We start from the raw sequence: 15,127 nt of genomic DNA, 5'->3' as shown, positions 1-15,127 counted from the left end.
CTATAACAAGTGATTAATGATAAATAAGATGAGGGGCAAACTCTTTGAAATTAAGCAGAAGTAGTATGCAAGCCCAACACTGAAGAACCACAGACTCTCAAGTACCACAACAAAAAGCAACATAGTGTTTATTACTTGTACATGTGTGATTGGACAGTATAGTTGCATCACAGCCACAGTACGGTAAACGCTGATATTAGAAGGAGAGCTCAGCCTCTTCTTTGTTTCCTTGGAAACCGCATAGCACCATCTCTTCACCTCAGGCGCCCAGCCATCTTGCTCTTTCCGCGACCTTTTGCACTGCAAAAAGAGGAAGATGCGAATGACAGCTGCCATGTCACTCATGGGTATAATGGAATCCTTTGTCCAGCAGAGGTCACCAGAGTGACATCAAAGTCAGCAGTATAGAGATACGGCTCTGATCAAAGTATCAGTTGACTTCTTTTTGAGAGGAGTGCTACAACTGAAGTGTTAAAGGTCTTAGGAACTAAGTGAGACCTTTAAGTTGTATCAGAATGATGGTATTTAGATTAGCTAGCTATGTGAAATGGATGCTTAACCTTACACTCAGAATACTACTCGAAGATATCAGAGAGCACCAAATTTGGACATAAACTCTTTAGAAGGACAGAGAGAAGGCCACGTGTTTTTAGGTGAGGATGTGTGCTTCAGGAAATGAGGAAATGAGAGAGAGAGAGAGAGGAAGTCCAGGGGACGGATTGTACTATTCCTGAGAGAGACATGCGTTTCAAGCAAAAGCAAGCACACACATTCCACAAACAAATCCCAGAGACAGATGAAGCACACAGATTAACTATTAAAATGGCTCACCCATTAAATGTCATCACAGATAGTGAATCACAGCGTCTAGCACTAGGGCTTTTTCTGTAGCTGTTTATCTTACCATTCATTTATGACCTCTCCACGTCTATAAAAACCGTACATTCAGCTTTTACATAATGAACTTACCGTGATCATGGTCAGAACATAGCATGAACTTTCGTAAATTTACTTGCCACTCTTGATTATCAGTAAAATGTATCTACTTTTGAGTTTTCATGATTTGTTTTCTGTAATGTTATTGCCTGAATACAGAGCTTGATCTTCTCTGATGAACTTTGGTTGGTTAAAGATGTGCGACTTAAGTCCAGTTAAAGGAAGATGAGGTAGTGATGGGTTAACCTACTAGCTACATGACAATGAGATGTGATGAGGGAGAATGACAGAGAGAAAGAGAAAAGGAACCACAGAGGACTGATCTCATTGGGATAACCCATCCCAAATGACTTCCCCCTTTGGTGAAGGCTTGTTCCAGCTGGGATCCTTTGGTTTTAAAAGGCCTTAACCAATATGTGGATGGACTTGAACACTTATACAATGGAATGAGAATACATTTATTTTGCATTATTTCTATAATTTACATTAGCTACCATAATAAATGTTCATGTTAATAAACTGGATTGCCATCATAAATGTTTATATAAGATGAAGAAGGCTTTGCCCTTGCTTTGAATTAACTTGCAATGGGTCCTGGTAATTTGGCAGATCGGACCAGAAAAGGTCTGATCAGGGCCATGTCTATTCCAGAGTTGTCTACGATTTCATTTGACCTCCTGTGCTTCAGTGACTCCTACTGGTTCAGTGTGATCCACATTGGGTGTAGGCCTTTAAAAACCAGGGAGAAGTGACCAGGCCTTTGGGCTCATGTGTGTACTTACCTCTGGTGGTCCTGAACACGGGCCAGAAGCTGAGTGATCTGAAAGGGATACACATCGGAAGCCACGCTAAGCACAAATAGGCACGACCCACACCTGCAAATCCCGGCCCGCTTGAGGAGCTTAGGAGAGAGAGGAAGGCTGGAGGTCCTGGTTCGGACCTCGCTCTCCCTCCTCTGCTAGAGCCCACCACCTGTACTAATCCACCTGTGTCCACCTGCAGTCCACCCAGACATGGGTTTTTGTGCGACCACCTTGACCCGAGCTTACGGACTACGAGACGACACTGAGAGCGACTGACAGCAAGCAGCACAACAGTGAGGCTCAGTTACTTACAACTTCTGTTGTTCATTGATACGGGTCTGCAGTAAATTCATCTGAAAGCAAGTCACAGTTTTTTTAGACAGGCATACCAGGGACGGCTGTGTGGGCATAGCTTTACGACGTATGGGGCCTTACTGTCTGTGTACAGTCATACTAAAAACATGATACATCTATCCATAAACATAGAGTTAGAGACACACAAGATTGACTGAGCTAAACTCGAGTTTTCTTCTTTACCCTAAAGTGGTTACATTTTCACACAAGCTAAACATAATCAATAAATCTTTGTCTGTTTGCATCTACATCCATTCATTACAATAACTTTTTTTTTTGTTGCAGTTTTTTTGCAAATGTGTTGATAGAAACAGGTGTTAATGGCTAGGTTTGTGCTCAGGGTTGTAGTTATTGGTGTTGCTGTGTCTTCCTCAGCATCTCTAACAGTAATGTCTACCACAGAACAGCAAGAGCCGTAGAGGTATTTCCTGGCCATGAGTGACTTACGTCATATTTCTGTCGCTTCAGTTTTTCCTGGAGGTCGAACTTCTCAGCCTCCAGCTCCATCATCCACTGCCACATCTCCGTGGCCTTCTCTCTGCACGAGTACATCAAGACAATACGAAAACAAACAAACAAACAAAAGAAACAAACAAAACAAAACGACAAGTTAAGAAGAGTAGAACTTTGCCTTGAATTTCTCTTGAGTGTTTGAGCGACCTTCTCCCTAGAACACACAAATAAAAATCACAAAGTAACACTAATCTGTGTGTCTGCCTTTTTTGTAGACTCAAAGTGTTGTACCGCTGTCATTATTGTCATGCTATCAAAGATAAACACGCAAAATCATCTTTTGAATGGGAACAGATGCCCTGGTAATGTACAGCAGGTCTGGCATAGCTACTGTAACGGAAGAGAGAGAAAGTCACACAAGCATGAAGCACGTGATCGGTCGGAGAATGTGAGCTATCTGCCTTAGCTGTGGTCATCTGTGGTTTCATGTGTGTCCAGTGGTGTAGTCTAGTTAGCTGTAGTGGATATACTGTGATGTAGTAGTTAGCTGTGTGACGTATCCTTGCCTATTTTAAGTGGGTATACGGAGATGGTGATGCCTTTTAAGTGGGTATACTGCGTAGTCTTGCGTATCACGTAGACTACACCACAGGTGTGGTCATGTCAGAGAGCTGCGTGCTGGGATGGCACCTACTTGAGTTTGCTTTCGTCTAGGTGTTCGATGTTGAGAGGCTTCCTTCTGTCAGCCAGGATCTTCTTCTTCTTCTCCCTCTCTGTCTGCTTCTTAGCCCCTTTGCGACCCTCAGTTTGCTGTGCATCGTTAGAGACAAAAACATGCGTTTGGATTTCTACTTTTAATTGTGTTCTACAACATAGACTAGAGTAGAGTGATCAGGGGATGTAGAAATTGGCAACAATTTCCCAATATGTGAACACTGATGTATAAGAAATCTTTAATTGTTTTAAACAGCCAAAATAGTCGCTCATAGTAGGCAATACAAAACCCTTGCTATCAAAAAACATTTAACTAAATGGTTTATCATATTACCCACAGTATTTCTACGAGTATTCCTAGGTGCCACTGGGAGGTAACTCTGGGCCATCTGTCCTGTGCTAAAAAGTGAAACGTCTATCTAGGCCTATTCTATATTTCTATTGAGATAATATAGCCACTCTGGCTGTCTGTCTGTCTGCCTGTCTATCTGTCTGTCTGTCTGTTTGTCCTTGGATGATAACTGCTTTTATGAAAGTTTTAAAGTCTTAAAGCAACACCAAAGAGTTTTTTGTACCTTAAAATAATGTTTCCAAAATTGTTTCATTGTTGGTTCATCAACTCGTAACAGGGTGAACAGCACTTCTGCATTCGCTTCGCGGCCCTCTATCGGCTGTAACCGCACTATGTAAGTTTGCCAGATCGGGTAGCGGGTTTGTAGTTCGATGGAATGAGACATAAGAAACTACAAATTTGACTTGCATGATGTCGCAATACATCATACTTTCGTAAAATCATGCAACATATTCTACCTTGTCTATGGACATCGTTATTTGCAAAGCCGTTGCTGGATAAACAAAAGCGTGCGTGCGACAGAGGAAAAGTTCTTTGGTGTTGCTTTAAGTGTATTTCTGATGTGACTGTAAAGTAATGTTGTGCTGATAGGTGTAGCTGTGTTGTGTTACCTTGTCCTAACAGTGCTAGCCCTACAATCAGTGCTATCCCATAGGCTGTGCTATCTGTGCTATCCCATAAGCTGCGCTATCAATGCTATCCCATAGGCTGTGCTATCAGTGCTATCCCATAAGCTGTGCTATCAATGCTATCCCATAAGCTGCGCTATCAATGCTATCCCATAAGCTGCGCTATCAATGCTATCCCATATCAGTACTATTCCATAAGCTGTGCTATCAGTGCTATCCCATATCAGAGCTATCCCATAAGCTGTGCTATCAGTGCTATCCCATAAGCTGTGCTATCAGTACTATCCCATAAGCTGTGCTATCAGTGCTATCCCATATCAGTACTATTCCATAAGCTGTGCTATCAGTGCTATCCCATATCAGTGCTATCCCATAAGCTGTGCTATCAGTGCTATTCTGTGATATTGTGTCCTATGTCCTCTCAGTGTTACCCTATCCTATCTGTGCTACCCTGTCCTACTGTCTGTGCAGTCCCATGACGTGTCCCCCTGACCTTCTGCTGCAGGCCTCCGTGCTGTGAGGTGAGGTTGGTGAGGGCCTTCTTCTTCTTGGCATCCTCATCTTGCTTCTTGCGCTGCTCCTCCATCTCCCTCCTCTCCTTCTCATCCTGCAGGGGAAACCACACACATCAACCATCAGCAGCCAGTGATCACAATGGTGGAAAGACATCTTTTTTTTAATCACAGATTAGTACATCACATTCCCAGGGTGTCTAATAATGATTTAGATGGTGTCTGATTACCATAATGATTATAGGCATCCTTATGTGAGGTCAATTGTCATCATTCAATCAAAAAGTGGCTTTGATCACTTCCCCCTCAGGTCAGGTCAGTACATTACCAAATGGTGATTTCTAATAACGAGCATGACAAATGGAGTTGCAATTTTTTCCCTTTTTCCTCTGTATCTCATTGCATGTGGAATTAAAAAACCACCAGGTTAAATAAATCTGTTTTCAAGGGGAAATTGGTATCAATAAAGTATCCCAGTATCTATCTATCTATCTATCTATCTATCTATCTATCTATCTATCTATCTCTATCTATCTATCTAGATATCATAGCTAAAGAAGCTATAGTACCCCTTGTATCATCTGTGTTGTCAAGAGGCTTACGGAGTGATTCAATTCAGATGCATTTTTAAGATTTCCTATGTGACCCTGATGGAGCTCAAGTGCTGGAGTGGGGAAGGCAAAGCAGACTGTTAGCAATAGGCCTGGAGAGGCAGAGAGGGATGAGATGGATGGGTGGGAATGAGCAACGACTCACAGCGAGACGAGCCTGCCTCTCCTTCTCCTTTTCTGCACGGATCCTTTGCTGCTCTGACCTCTCTGCGCGACGCTTCTCCTACACACACACACACACACAGACACACGCACACACACATACACACACACACACACACACAGACACACGCACACACACAGACACACGCACACACACACACACACACACAGACACACACACACACACACACACACAGACACAAGCACACACACAGACACATGCACACACACACACACACACACACACACACACACACACACACAATTAAACACAAGTGATTACAGTGTACACTCTTAAAACAAATGTCTTGAAAACAACACAACTTGCATTGTTGAGTGTACTTAGAGGCAGGAAGTGGACTAAAATGAGAATAGGCTAAAAAACAGAACTGCTAACCCTTATCCTTGCATGATATGTTCTCCTTAGTTTGTTGAGATAACACAGAATAGAGCACACAACATGTGTATAGGTAATATGATTACTGTAATCTGAATATGATTAGATGTACTAATCCTAAAGCCTCCTTTTGTGATGTAGCTTGAATGTTAATCCTCATTTGTAAGTCTCTTTGAAAGGGAGTGTCTGCTAAATGAAGAAATGTAAATGTCAATGTATGTTAGAATAGAGTGTGTATGTGTGTAAGTTGACGTATGTTTTTGAACAACAAATGTATGAATGTGTGAAATTACTGTGTGTGTCTGTGTGTGTGTTTGTGTGTGTGTGTGTGTGAGTGAGTGTGTGTGTGTGGTCTGTGAGCCCGTACAATTCTGCTGACGAGGGCGAGAAGCTCCTCCTCATCCTTCTTCCTCTGGACGAAATGGGCCTCAATCAGAGCCTGAAGCTCAGTCAAGTCCTTCTCCTGACGCTTCCTGTGGAGATCCTGTCCCATGGAAGGTATGTAAACAAACACATGCATTAATGCGGAGACACACACACACACACACTCATAAACGCTGAGATATTTCCTGTGTTTCATGTGTGTTGATGCGTCTGAGTGTACATGTGTGTTGATGCATCACTTGTAAATGTCACTCTTTGCTTACATCAAAATCCACTTTGTGGTCTCCCTCAGGAATCTTAGGAGGTGCAATGTTTGGCATAAATCCCCTGAAAACAGTAATTTGTCAACATAAGAAATTGAACAGTACTGTTTTGTTTAAAAAGACAAGAAAGTCTTAAGACAAGCAGTCATACTTACTTTGGTTTTGTTTTCCCCACATCTGTAATTGAAAACAAAGAATACAAAATAACATTTTAGATTCCATTTTAATTTTAAGATTTAAATGAGAGTAAAACTAGATTATAGTAAATCACTCACCTTCAACTTGTTCTGTGTGACAGAAGAGAAACACATTTCATATTTAAGTTAAAACAGATTTAATTTTGTATGTTATTTTTGACATTGTTTGAAAACCTCAAACATAACTCACCAGCTTCCTCAGCAGGGGCTGTTGTTGTTTACATGAAGAAAGTACAAAAACATGTCAATATTGACTTATATTGATATACTCAGAGTCACACACACACACACACACACACACACACACACACACACTGTGCATGTTGTTGGGCACCCGGAACTAAGTGAGTTCCAAATAATATGATTCCAGTGGCATCAAAACATTTAAATCTCTCAGGTTTTGATACCTAATATCTTTGACATGTTAAGTGGAATTTGACCTATTAGTGGAAGTTAAAAATACATATCCTCTAGTTTGGTTAAATACACATGGAGGTGTAGTATGTCTACAATACATATGTAATTAACTAACTATAAAGCAGGCTAGCTTGTGTCACATCACTGTAACTCAATGGTTTTTGACACTGGATTTTGACCTTATAAATGTGTTAATATCCGACAACATTGACCAAGTCAATAAAAGGGTGCATACAGTCTGATGCACTTAGCCATTTATTAGGAAAAGTCTGGGTTATGACCGTGATAAAGAACCAGATCTATTACTGTCACTCTGTGTAATCTCCATAATGAATATATTGAAAGCCAAAATGTTAACAGTTTTACTGTGAGAATATGAAACCACAGCCACTTGCTAGAATTCTGACACGGTGCACTATTTCTATTATACTATTTCTAATGATAACTGAGCTACATGATGATGAATGTGTTTCAAGTTGTTACACCCATGAGTTTCAAGATTTTACACCTATTAAAAAACATCCTATTGATGATAATGTCTGCGTATACACCCATATATACTCACTAGAGAATGTGAGTACTCAATGCTCGATATACTAAAATAGACACAATACTCAATACTCAAATAAACACAATAACAACAGCCAAATGGAGATGAGCCTCCACCCATTATTTGGCAAAGGTATTGATACTGGAATCAGACAAAAGGCCACCCAACCACAGGTTCAGTGCGCTCCAAACATACCTTCCTCCTCTGGGGCAAGGGGGAGGGAGAGACAAAATGGAAATTGAAAATTATGATTACATGATGTTGTACAGTATTATTACAAAAGCTTTAAACACACTTCAAAGGACAATTGCATCATCCAATTGTGCATAGAGTATCTGGGTATCTGGAACAAAATAACTTAATAACAAACCAAATTATATTTTTGTACAGACGCAAATGTAAATGTAAAGAAAATAAATAATAATAATAAAAAAAAATAGTACAGGTAATTTTGTACGTTTTATCATGCATTTGGCCATGCATTGTTTGCAAATTGCAAATTGCAAAAAAAGCATAACATTACATATTCTTTTTACTGGCAACACAACTCTGCCAATTGACAGAATATACTGTCCCACCGTGACACTCAGTACACACACTTCTCTTCACTAGACAGACATTTCTCAGTAAGATCATCACTCTAAAAAAACTATTTTGGGTTGTTTTCAACCCAGGTGCTGGTTTAATATTGGACTGAACACGTATTGTTTTAACTTAACCCAAAAGAATGGGTTGCTAATATGTAGTTCAGGGGAAACACATAAAGCAAAATATTATTTTATGTTCTTTCTTTGTGGGATATTTACTTAATCCAAAAGTATGATATTGATATCAGGTACAGGTAGGTGGAGCTATATAAATTAGAACCTGTTTCTTGTCAGTTCTACTGTTACTCTAGTGCCTCACTGTCTGAGGCACTGAGGGGCAATATGAAGACCCAGTGTTCTGACTGGCATAAAAAGACAGTTAATATACATTATTATAATATAACACATAATCAGTTAACAGCGTACAGTATTACAAATTCATATATTAAAGATAATCTGCAATTGCAGACATTATGTTATCTAAATCTAATTTCTTCTCGAGGCCCATGGTAAGTAGTACTCTTTATCTTTGAAATAATCTCTTTACAGATCCTACACACTCATGCCAAGTGTAAATTATTGCAGAATTCCCCCACAATAATTTAATATTTAATTGAGAAACGGTGCTAAAAATTCTAACGCTCCACTTTATAAAAATTATTAGAGTGTTTGGATGACATTAGGGTCACTCTGGAGTTATAAGACAAAGGGACAAACTCAGTTGGGACACATTGCTGTGAATGAATATTAGAGATTAGTTTGGCATCGCAAGCTGCTTGTCAGCTATAAGCGGTGTCTTTTTTTAACTGTTGGCTCTTCAGCTAGTGCTGAAATTATACAGTACATTCTAACATTCCTACATAGCAAGCATGTATGAACACACACTGATTCTCTAAGTGCACTTACTGTCATACTATCAAGGATGTTCTACATTTTAACTCTGTGTTTTTATCATATAGAACACTGTTTTTTTTTTTTATTACAACCCATTTAACTACATTTAACTCCATTCTACCACAGAACTCACTGACATAACCCGTAAGTAAGCTTAAGCATGCATATAAGCATGGCATTAAATGAAGCATTAGTATTAATGAAATGAAAGTCCATTAGAGATGGTTGGTTACCTTCCTCTGCTGGAGGTGGCTCTGTTGTAAGAATGTGAGATTCGTTAGTCTGCTCATCAGAAACAGAGATTTTGACAGCCAAAGATTCGTAGCAAAACGAATTCCATGAATGTCATGAAATAATTGTTACCTGTTGCATATCTATCAGTGAAATTAAAAAGCCAGGAGAGTGGTTACCTTCAACTGCAGGAGGAGGTTCTGTTTGTAGGAATGTAAGAGTGATCAGTTTGCTATCAGACTTGATAACATTAGTTTATTAATTTACTTAATTGCAGATTCATTGTTACAACCGCTGAATGTTTGCATGCATGACTATCAGTAACATTAAAAAGCCAATAGAGTGGTTACCTTCAACTTCAGGAGGTGCTTCTGTGTTGAAAATGTGAGATCAATTAGTTTGCTGTTGAGAAGCAGTTACTATAATATGCAGTGCTTTCTCAATTAGATTAGTTTTCTCCTCAGAGTATACAGAGATCATATTTCTTCTACAAATAAGACTACGATCAACTCTAAACTGCAGTTAGCCTTCCCATTGTAACTCCATTGTAACTGTAATTCCAAGAAAAGAGAATGTCTATAGGCTTGTGTCTGAGTTACATACAAAACTGATATTAAAATAAATTGCGGTTATTACCTTCTACAGCTGGAGGTGGCTCTGTTGTAAGAATGTGTGGTGAATGAGTTGTTGATCAGCAGCAGAAGTTATAATAAGCAATACTCATTTAATTACCAACTGTGACAAATCATTACCACAACGAACCCACTTTATCATACTGTAGCATACTGTACCCCAGGAGATGTGTACTTCATAAACTGTTTACGTTATAAGTTGATAAGTTAAAAGCCATTAGGTTACGTTCTACAGCAGTTCTATAAAAACCTTAGGTTAGGCCATTAGGTTACCTTCTACAGCAGGAGGAAGGAACGTGAAATGTATTAGTTTGTTGATCAACATAAGCATGAATTTAGATTAAGAGTGCACATAAGTTGTTATTGCACATAAATGCATAAAGTAAATATTGTTTTATTATTGTAATTAGAGTACTGATAAAAATATATTATCACAATTTACCCACTTTATTATCACACCCTAAGAAAACATGTTTAAGTTATAAGATAAGTTGATGAGAAGTTAAAAGCCATTAGGCATGGTTACCTACAGCAGGAGGAGGTTCTAGGAATGTGAAATGGATTAGTTTGCAGATCAGAAAGTATGAGTTTAGATATAAGCAATATATAAGCTATTATTGTGCATAAATGCATAAAATAAATACTGTTTTTATTACTGTGATGATAGCACTGATTGTGGTCAACCATTCACTGAAGGGAAGTTTAGCCCCAAAAATTAAGTGAGGTAATGAGGAAAATCAGAACTTTTCATGAACTTTACCTTCTACTTCAGGAAGTGGTTCTATGACAAGAATATGAAATGAGTGTGTTAATTATTTAAATATTAAAATTATTCACTCAAATTAGGAACCATTTAAATATATAATTATTCTCTATACTATGATGTAAAAATAAATATCAAATAAATAAATAAATAAATATCAAAGCTGGTTTTTATACTGTGAACAAATAAATCTTATTGTAGATGTGATGTTTATCTGAAACCCAAAATAAGGAATTCTGAAACATTACCTTCTACTTCAGGAGCGGGCTCTACAATATGGTTGGGAAGTTAAAAGGCCGAGTTAGATAAATGGTCAGAGCTAATTAATTGCCACTAACGAGGCATTTAGAATAATCCCAAATCGCTTCTGCAGTGGGTTTTTGTAGAGATGATTTGCTAATGGAAGCCTATTATCTACACAGGGATTATTTAAACATGTTGGGCTTGGTGTGCATTCTATGTTATATCTCTGTAATTGGAATTCTTGTTTGATTATACATTATATAATATAAATGTTGCTTCAATGGATACTGCAATAGATATGAAGAAATTAAATAGCAAAGCCATGCAATGCATTACCTTCTTCAGCAGGGGGCGACACTGAAGCAAGAACAGAGAAGTGGTTAATGAAGCAGTGTAAGCCAAAGAGCAAATAAATGGGTTTGCAAAAATAAAAATAAAACATAAAAAAGTAAAGATGCCAAGGTTATACATGGTTTAAAATTAACAAAAATTATTACCTTCCACTTCAGGCGGTGGTGCTATCATGAGAACATAAGAATGATTAGTGGGTTGATTGGTTGATATAAGTACATGAGCGAGGTCTTCACCACAACATTAAACACTAAAGCTATTCACTTTGTGATGTTTAATGTTGATATATCAGTCACTCACACATTTCCTTTTTGTTATAGAGTTGCAGCATGACAGTTTCACAGTTTGTCTAATCAAATCATTGAAAATCATTGAGAAGACCTCTATATACCTTTGTCAGAACATTGAGTTGCCCAATGGCTTGTGCCATATGCAACGTGGAATTGCTGTACTTCAGAAACCTTGTGCCTAGAAAGTTAAAGGCTACATAATTCATAATTTTAGCATCATCACAGTAGGTGTAGGATCCACAGGCCTTAAGTACTTATTCAATTACATGGCTTTTAATGTAATACCAGAAACCATATGCAAACCACCCTTTGAGTTTGAGTATTCCTCTGAAAAAACATCCGATGTGGCTTCAAACTGAATGGTTGGAGAGGGCCAAGTGCACCCCATATTGTGAACATTTTATCAAGATTTAAAACACATTTAGAGGTTTAACATTTCGAGTTAACTTGAACACTTATCTACGTGGTTAGACTCTACTGTGATTTGTTTTCAACTGCATGGCTTGGCTGATGAGTCTGATTAGCATAGCCAAAGTGTCTTGTACAGTCTTACCTTCTTCCCTGGACAATAGACAACAAAGGGGGGTGGAGACAACATGGAGAAAAAAATGGTTAGATGACATAGAGGCTGTCAAAGTTACTGCTTTGCATTCCACTGATGCCTGGCATTGTGGTGCATACAGACAGTGATAGGTCAAAGTTCAGAGAGAAGGATTGTGGGTATATACTGTCATACTTACTGCACCTCCTCCTCTGCTTCCTCCACCTCCACCACTTCCTCTGTGTCCGACATGTCTAGACAGTGTCTGGTCGCCAAGACAACAGGAGAAAAAGAGGAAACAAAGAATGTCAACATGGTATTCACGCCTCATTTAGAAAACCCTGGAAGTTCAAGTTTTTGTCACTATGTATTGTGTTGTTGAATGAGAATTAAAAAATATCCTCCCCAAGCATTTCTTGATAATGATAATCTAGTCAGCTAGTATTTCCATCTTGACCTAGTCACCCAGCCTAGCCATCTAGCTTGACCACTTCAATGGCACTCTACAGTACCCCCCTCCCCCCCCCCCCCCCCCCAGCATGCACTTCCAGCAGTGAGTCTGTATGGCAGGACTTTGGCATGGTGTGAATCCACTTCTCATGAGGCGGCTCGCAGCAGAGCTGTGATTCAGTGTGTGGCTGGCTGGCTGCGAGGGTGCTGTCGTGGGACTGCCAGTCTTAAACAACTCTGAATTTAATCCGCAGTCATTTCCTCTTGGCCTGGACCTACGGTCTCTGCCACAGCCGTCTCTCAGAGACGGAAAAGAAAAAAAAACTAGCCACTAGTGTCTCCTCTGATGAAGTCACAGTTTGTACATTTTAACTGTGTACACTTAGAGAAATAGTTCCCAGCCATTTAGTTTGCTGCATTTGACACTGTTATTATTATTATTTTTATTATTATTATTATTATTATTATAGTAATGTTGCTGTATGCCATATTATTATTATTATTATTATTATTATTATTATTATTGTAGTAATATTGATATATGCCATAACAACATGTGTAATAATGATACTGGAAATGTGGATGAGAGTTGTGGCCGTCTAAATATTGTCTGGTACAGTGCAGAACAAAAATCTCCTGACATCTTTTCCTACAGGGTATAAATCAGGCGGCTAATAAAATAGGCCCAGCAGGTGATGTATGGACACAGGGTTATTTTTAAGAATAATAAAGTATGACTATAAACAGGTGTGAGCCGCCCGGGTAGACAAAGGACTTGGCCGCTCGCCGCTAACATCCAAGGCCTCTGCTTGGTTTAACACGGTAAATCACACACACACACAGGGTCTATATTTAACTGCATTCTTGGGTTGGCCACCCCATCCATCATCTCTCCCGAGACTCTTCGCTGTTGACTCTGTGGGTATTAACACGTTTTTTCTTCAGTTCGCCCATTCACTGACCCCCCAGGTGACTTTTAGGGCCCGACAATTACGGTTTGATTCTTGGATTGTAGTAGATGCTTTTATGATAATATGGCAACAATACTAGGACCTAATGAGATCATTAGACCAAGGTGAATGGGCAGTACGGAAACACTTTTAGGTCAGCTTTAAAGAGCTCTCAGTCTTTCTCCCTTTGATGACTGACATGCTTGGCTGCAGAACATTTTTTTCCCCAACATTTCTGGCTACTTATCAGTGTCATGGAACAAAGGCATCAAACACAGGAAGAGCCGTCAGGTTTTAAAGAGAACTTGACAGATACACAACAGGCTGTAAACTATTATGATCGATCATATAAACCTGCCTTCATGTGCGTCTGTAGCAAGACAAGCACGTTAGTGGCTGGCCCAGGTGTTTGAGGGGTGAATTACCCAAGCTGATGGACTTTCCTTTAAATTCTCCCATCGCTTTCTAGGCCTGATTGCCTTCCTGGGGCTGTCAGCATTAGCCGCTGCGCTACGCTTTAATAAGCATCATGCCGTTTCTCACCCTGGCAGAAACGGCGCAATAACACCTTGTCTATTCTGACTGACACGGGCAGGAATGTGTGGCTGGCGAACGCTTTTCGCCATTAATCCACATTAAGCGGTGAAAACCCTGAAGCACGTAAACCACTGGTCCCCATGGGGCCCTTGGGCAGCTGCCCTCCGAGAATGACCGATACTGCCAAACCAATCACCCCCAAAGCTCAGCCACACTTGTCTATTCCCCCACACCTCCATATGTAATCCACTTTTAGACCTACACATGCCTCTTCGCTTAAGTAAACAAACAAGATGACTTTTTTTCTCAGGTAAAGAGAGAGTTCTCAACTGAAGCATGCATTACCAGGTGGCCCTCAGGGCACCCCTGAACCGCACCTGTTTCCCACTTACCTGCAAGCCCCACCAGGAAAGAATGAAGGAGAAAGACAGCGAGGGCGATAGGGCTGTCGGACCAGGTCCAGGGAACAGATAGCTTTTAAGCCCACTGTTAGGCTCACATAATACAGCCTTGGGAGTGTCATGTCACCTCCCATTTGTGCGCTGTGATTGGTTACTGCTGTGGGGGTCTATTGTTAGGGATCAAAATAAGTTGTTCCAGTTAGAGTTCCATACTTCCCCAGAGATTAAGTCCCATTGGATCAGAGATTTAGCCCCACTGCATTAGAGTTTTAGCCCCACTGCATTAGAGTCTTAGCACCACTGCATTAGAGTTTTAGCCCCACTGCATTAGTCTTAGCCCCACTGCATTAGAGTTTTAGTCCCACTGCATTAGTTTTAGCCCCACTGCATTAGAGTCTTAGCACCACTGGTTCAGAGTTTAAGCCCCACTGCATCAGAGATTTAGTCTCACTGCATCAATAGCTATTACTACAATACAAGCTACTTGAAAATAACGAGTAATGTCCCTTATAATGCAGGCACA

At 39.8% G+C, this 15,127-nt stretch overlaps 1 protein-coding gene across 22 annotated transcripts; it reads right to left on the bottom strand.

Annotated features, from left to right (window-relative positions):
- Positions 1 to 102: 102 nt before the first annotated feature.
- tnnt2e (troponin T2e, cardiac) lies at positions 103 to 14,691 on the bottom strand. 22 transcript variants are annotated; one of them, XM_042078085.1, is made up of 24 exons: positions 14,596 to 14,691; positions 12,466 to 12,531; positions 12,279 to 12,286; positions 11,582 to 11,602; positions 11,421 to 11,441; positions 11,090 to 11,110; positions 10,839 to 10,859; positions 10,605 to 10,622; positions 10,083 to 10,103; positions 9,797 to 9,817; positions 9,626 to 9,646; positions 9,449 to 9,469; positions 7,930 to 7,938; positions 6,958 to 6,975; positions 6,846 to 6,857; positions 6,726 to 6,747; positions 6,571 to 6,634; positions 6,291 to 6,407; positions 5,510 to 5,587; positions 4,735 to 4,848; positions 3,241 to 3,356; positions 2,541 to 2,631; positions 2,052 to 2,092; positions 103 to 300 (listed from the first exon to the last, which is right to left on the bottom strand). In XM_042078085.1, exons 2-24 carry the CDS (start codon positions 12,516 to 12,518, stop codon positions 255 to 257), a joined length of 975 nt encoding a protein of 324 aa, XP_041934019.1. In that variant the 5' UTR covers positions 12,519 to 12,531; positions 14,596 to 14,691; the 3' UTR covers positions 103 to 254. The 22 variants fall into 22 exon arrangements, with proteins under 22 accessions (XP_041934019.1, XP_041934020.1, XP_041934021.1 ...); XM_042078086.1 differs by lacking the exon at positions 2,052 to 2,092 and adding an exon at positions 1,719 to 1,756 and having other exon boundaries at positions 14,596 to 14,684; XM_042078087.1 differs by lacking the exon at positions 7,930 to 7,938 and having other exon boundaries at positions 14,596 to 14,684.
- Between the last annotated feature and the right edge of the window lie 436 nt (positions 14,692 to 15,127).

This window comes from Alosa sapidissima, chromosome 22 (genome assembly GCF_018492685.1).
Source record: "Alosa sapidissima isolate fAloSap1 chromosome 22, fAloSap1.pri, whole genome shotgun sequence".
In the NCBI taxonomy this organism is placed as follows: Eukaryota; Metazoa; Chordata; class Actinopteri; order Clupeiformes; family Clupeidae; genus Alosa; species Alosa sapidissima.
The sequence above is the reverse complement of the archived record's forward strand: the minus strand, read 5'-3'. Positions and strand labels throughout refer to the sequence as shown.

Bases quoted from the DNA above. Each gene is read 5' to 3' on its own strand.
- tnnt2e (XM_042078085.1), bottom strand. From the start codon at position 12,518: ATGTCGGACACAGAGGAAGTGGTGGAGGTGGAGGAAGCAGAGGAGGAG. The intron at 11,111-11,420 runs GTAATGCATTGC...ACCATATTGTAG, and splicing joins GTCGCCCCCTGCTGAAGAAG to AGCCCGCTCCTGAAGTAGAA. The intron at 6,408-6,570 runs GTAAGCAAAGAG...TCCATGGGACAG, and splicing joins ACCACAAAGTGGATTTTGAT to GATCTCCACAGGAAGCGTCA.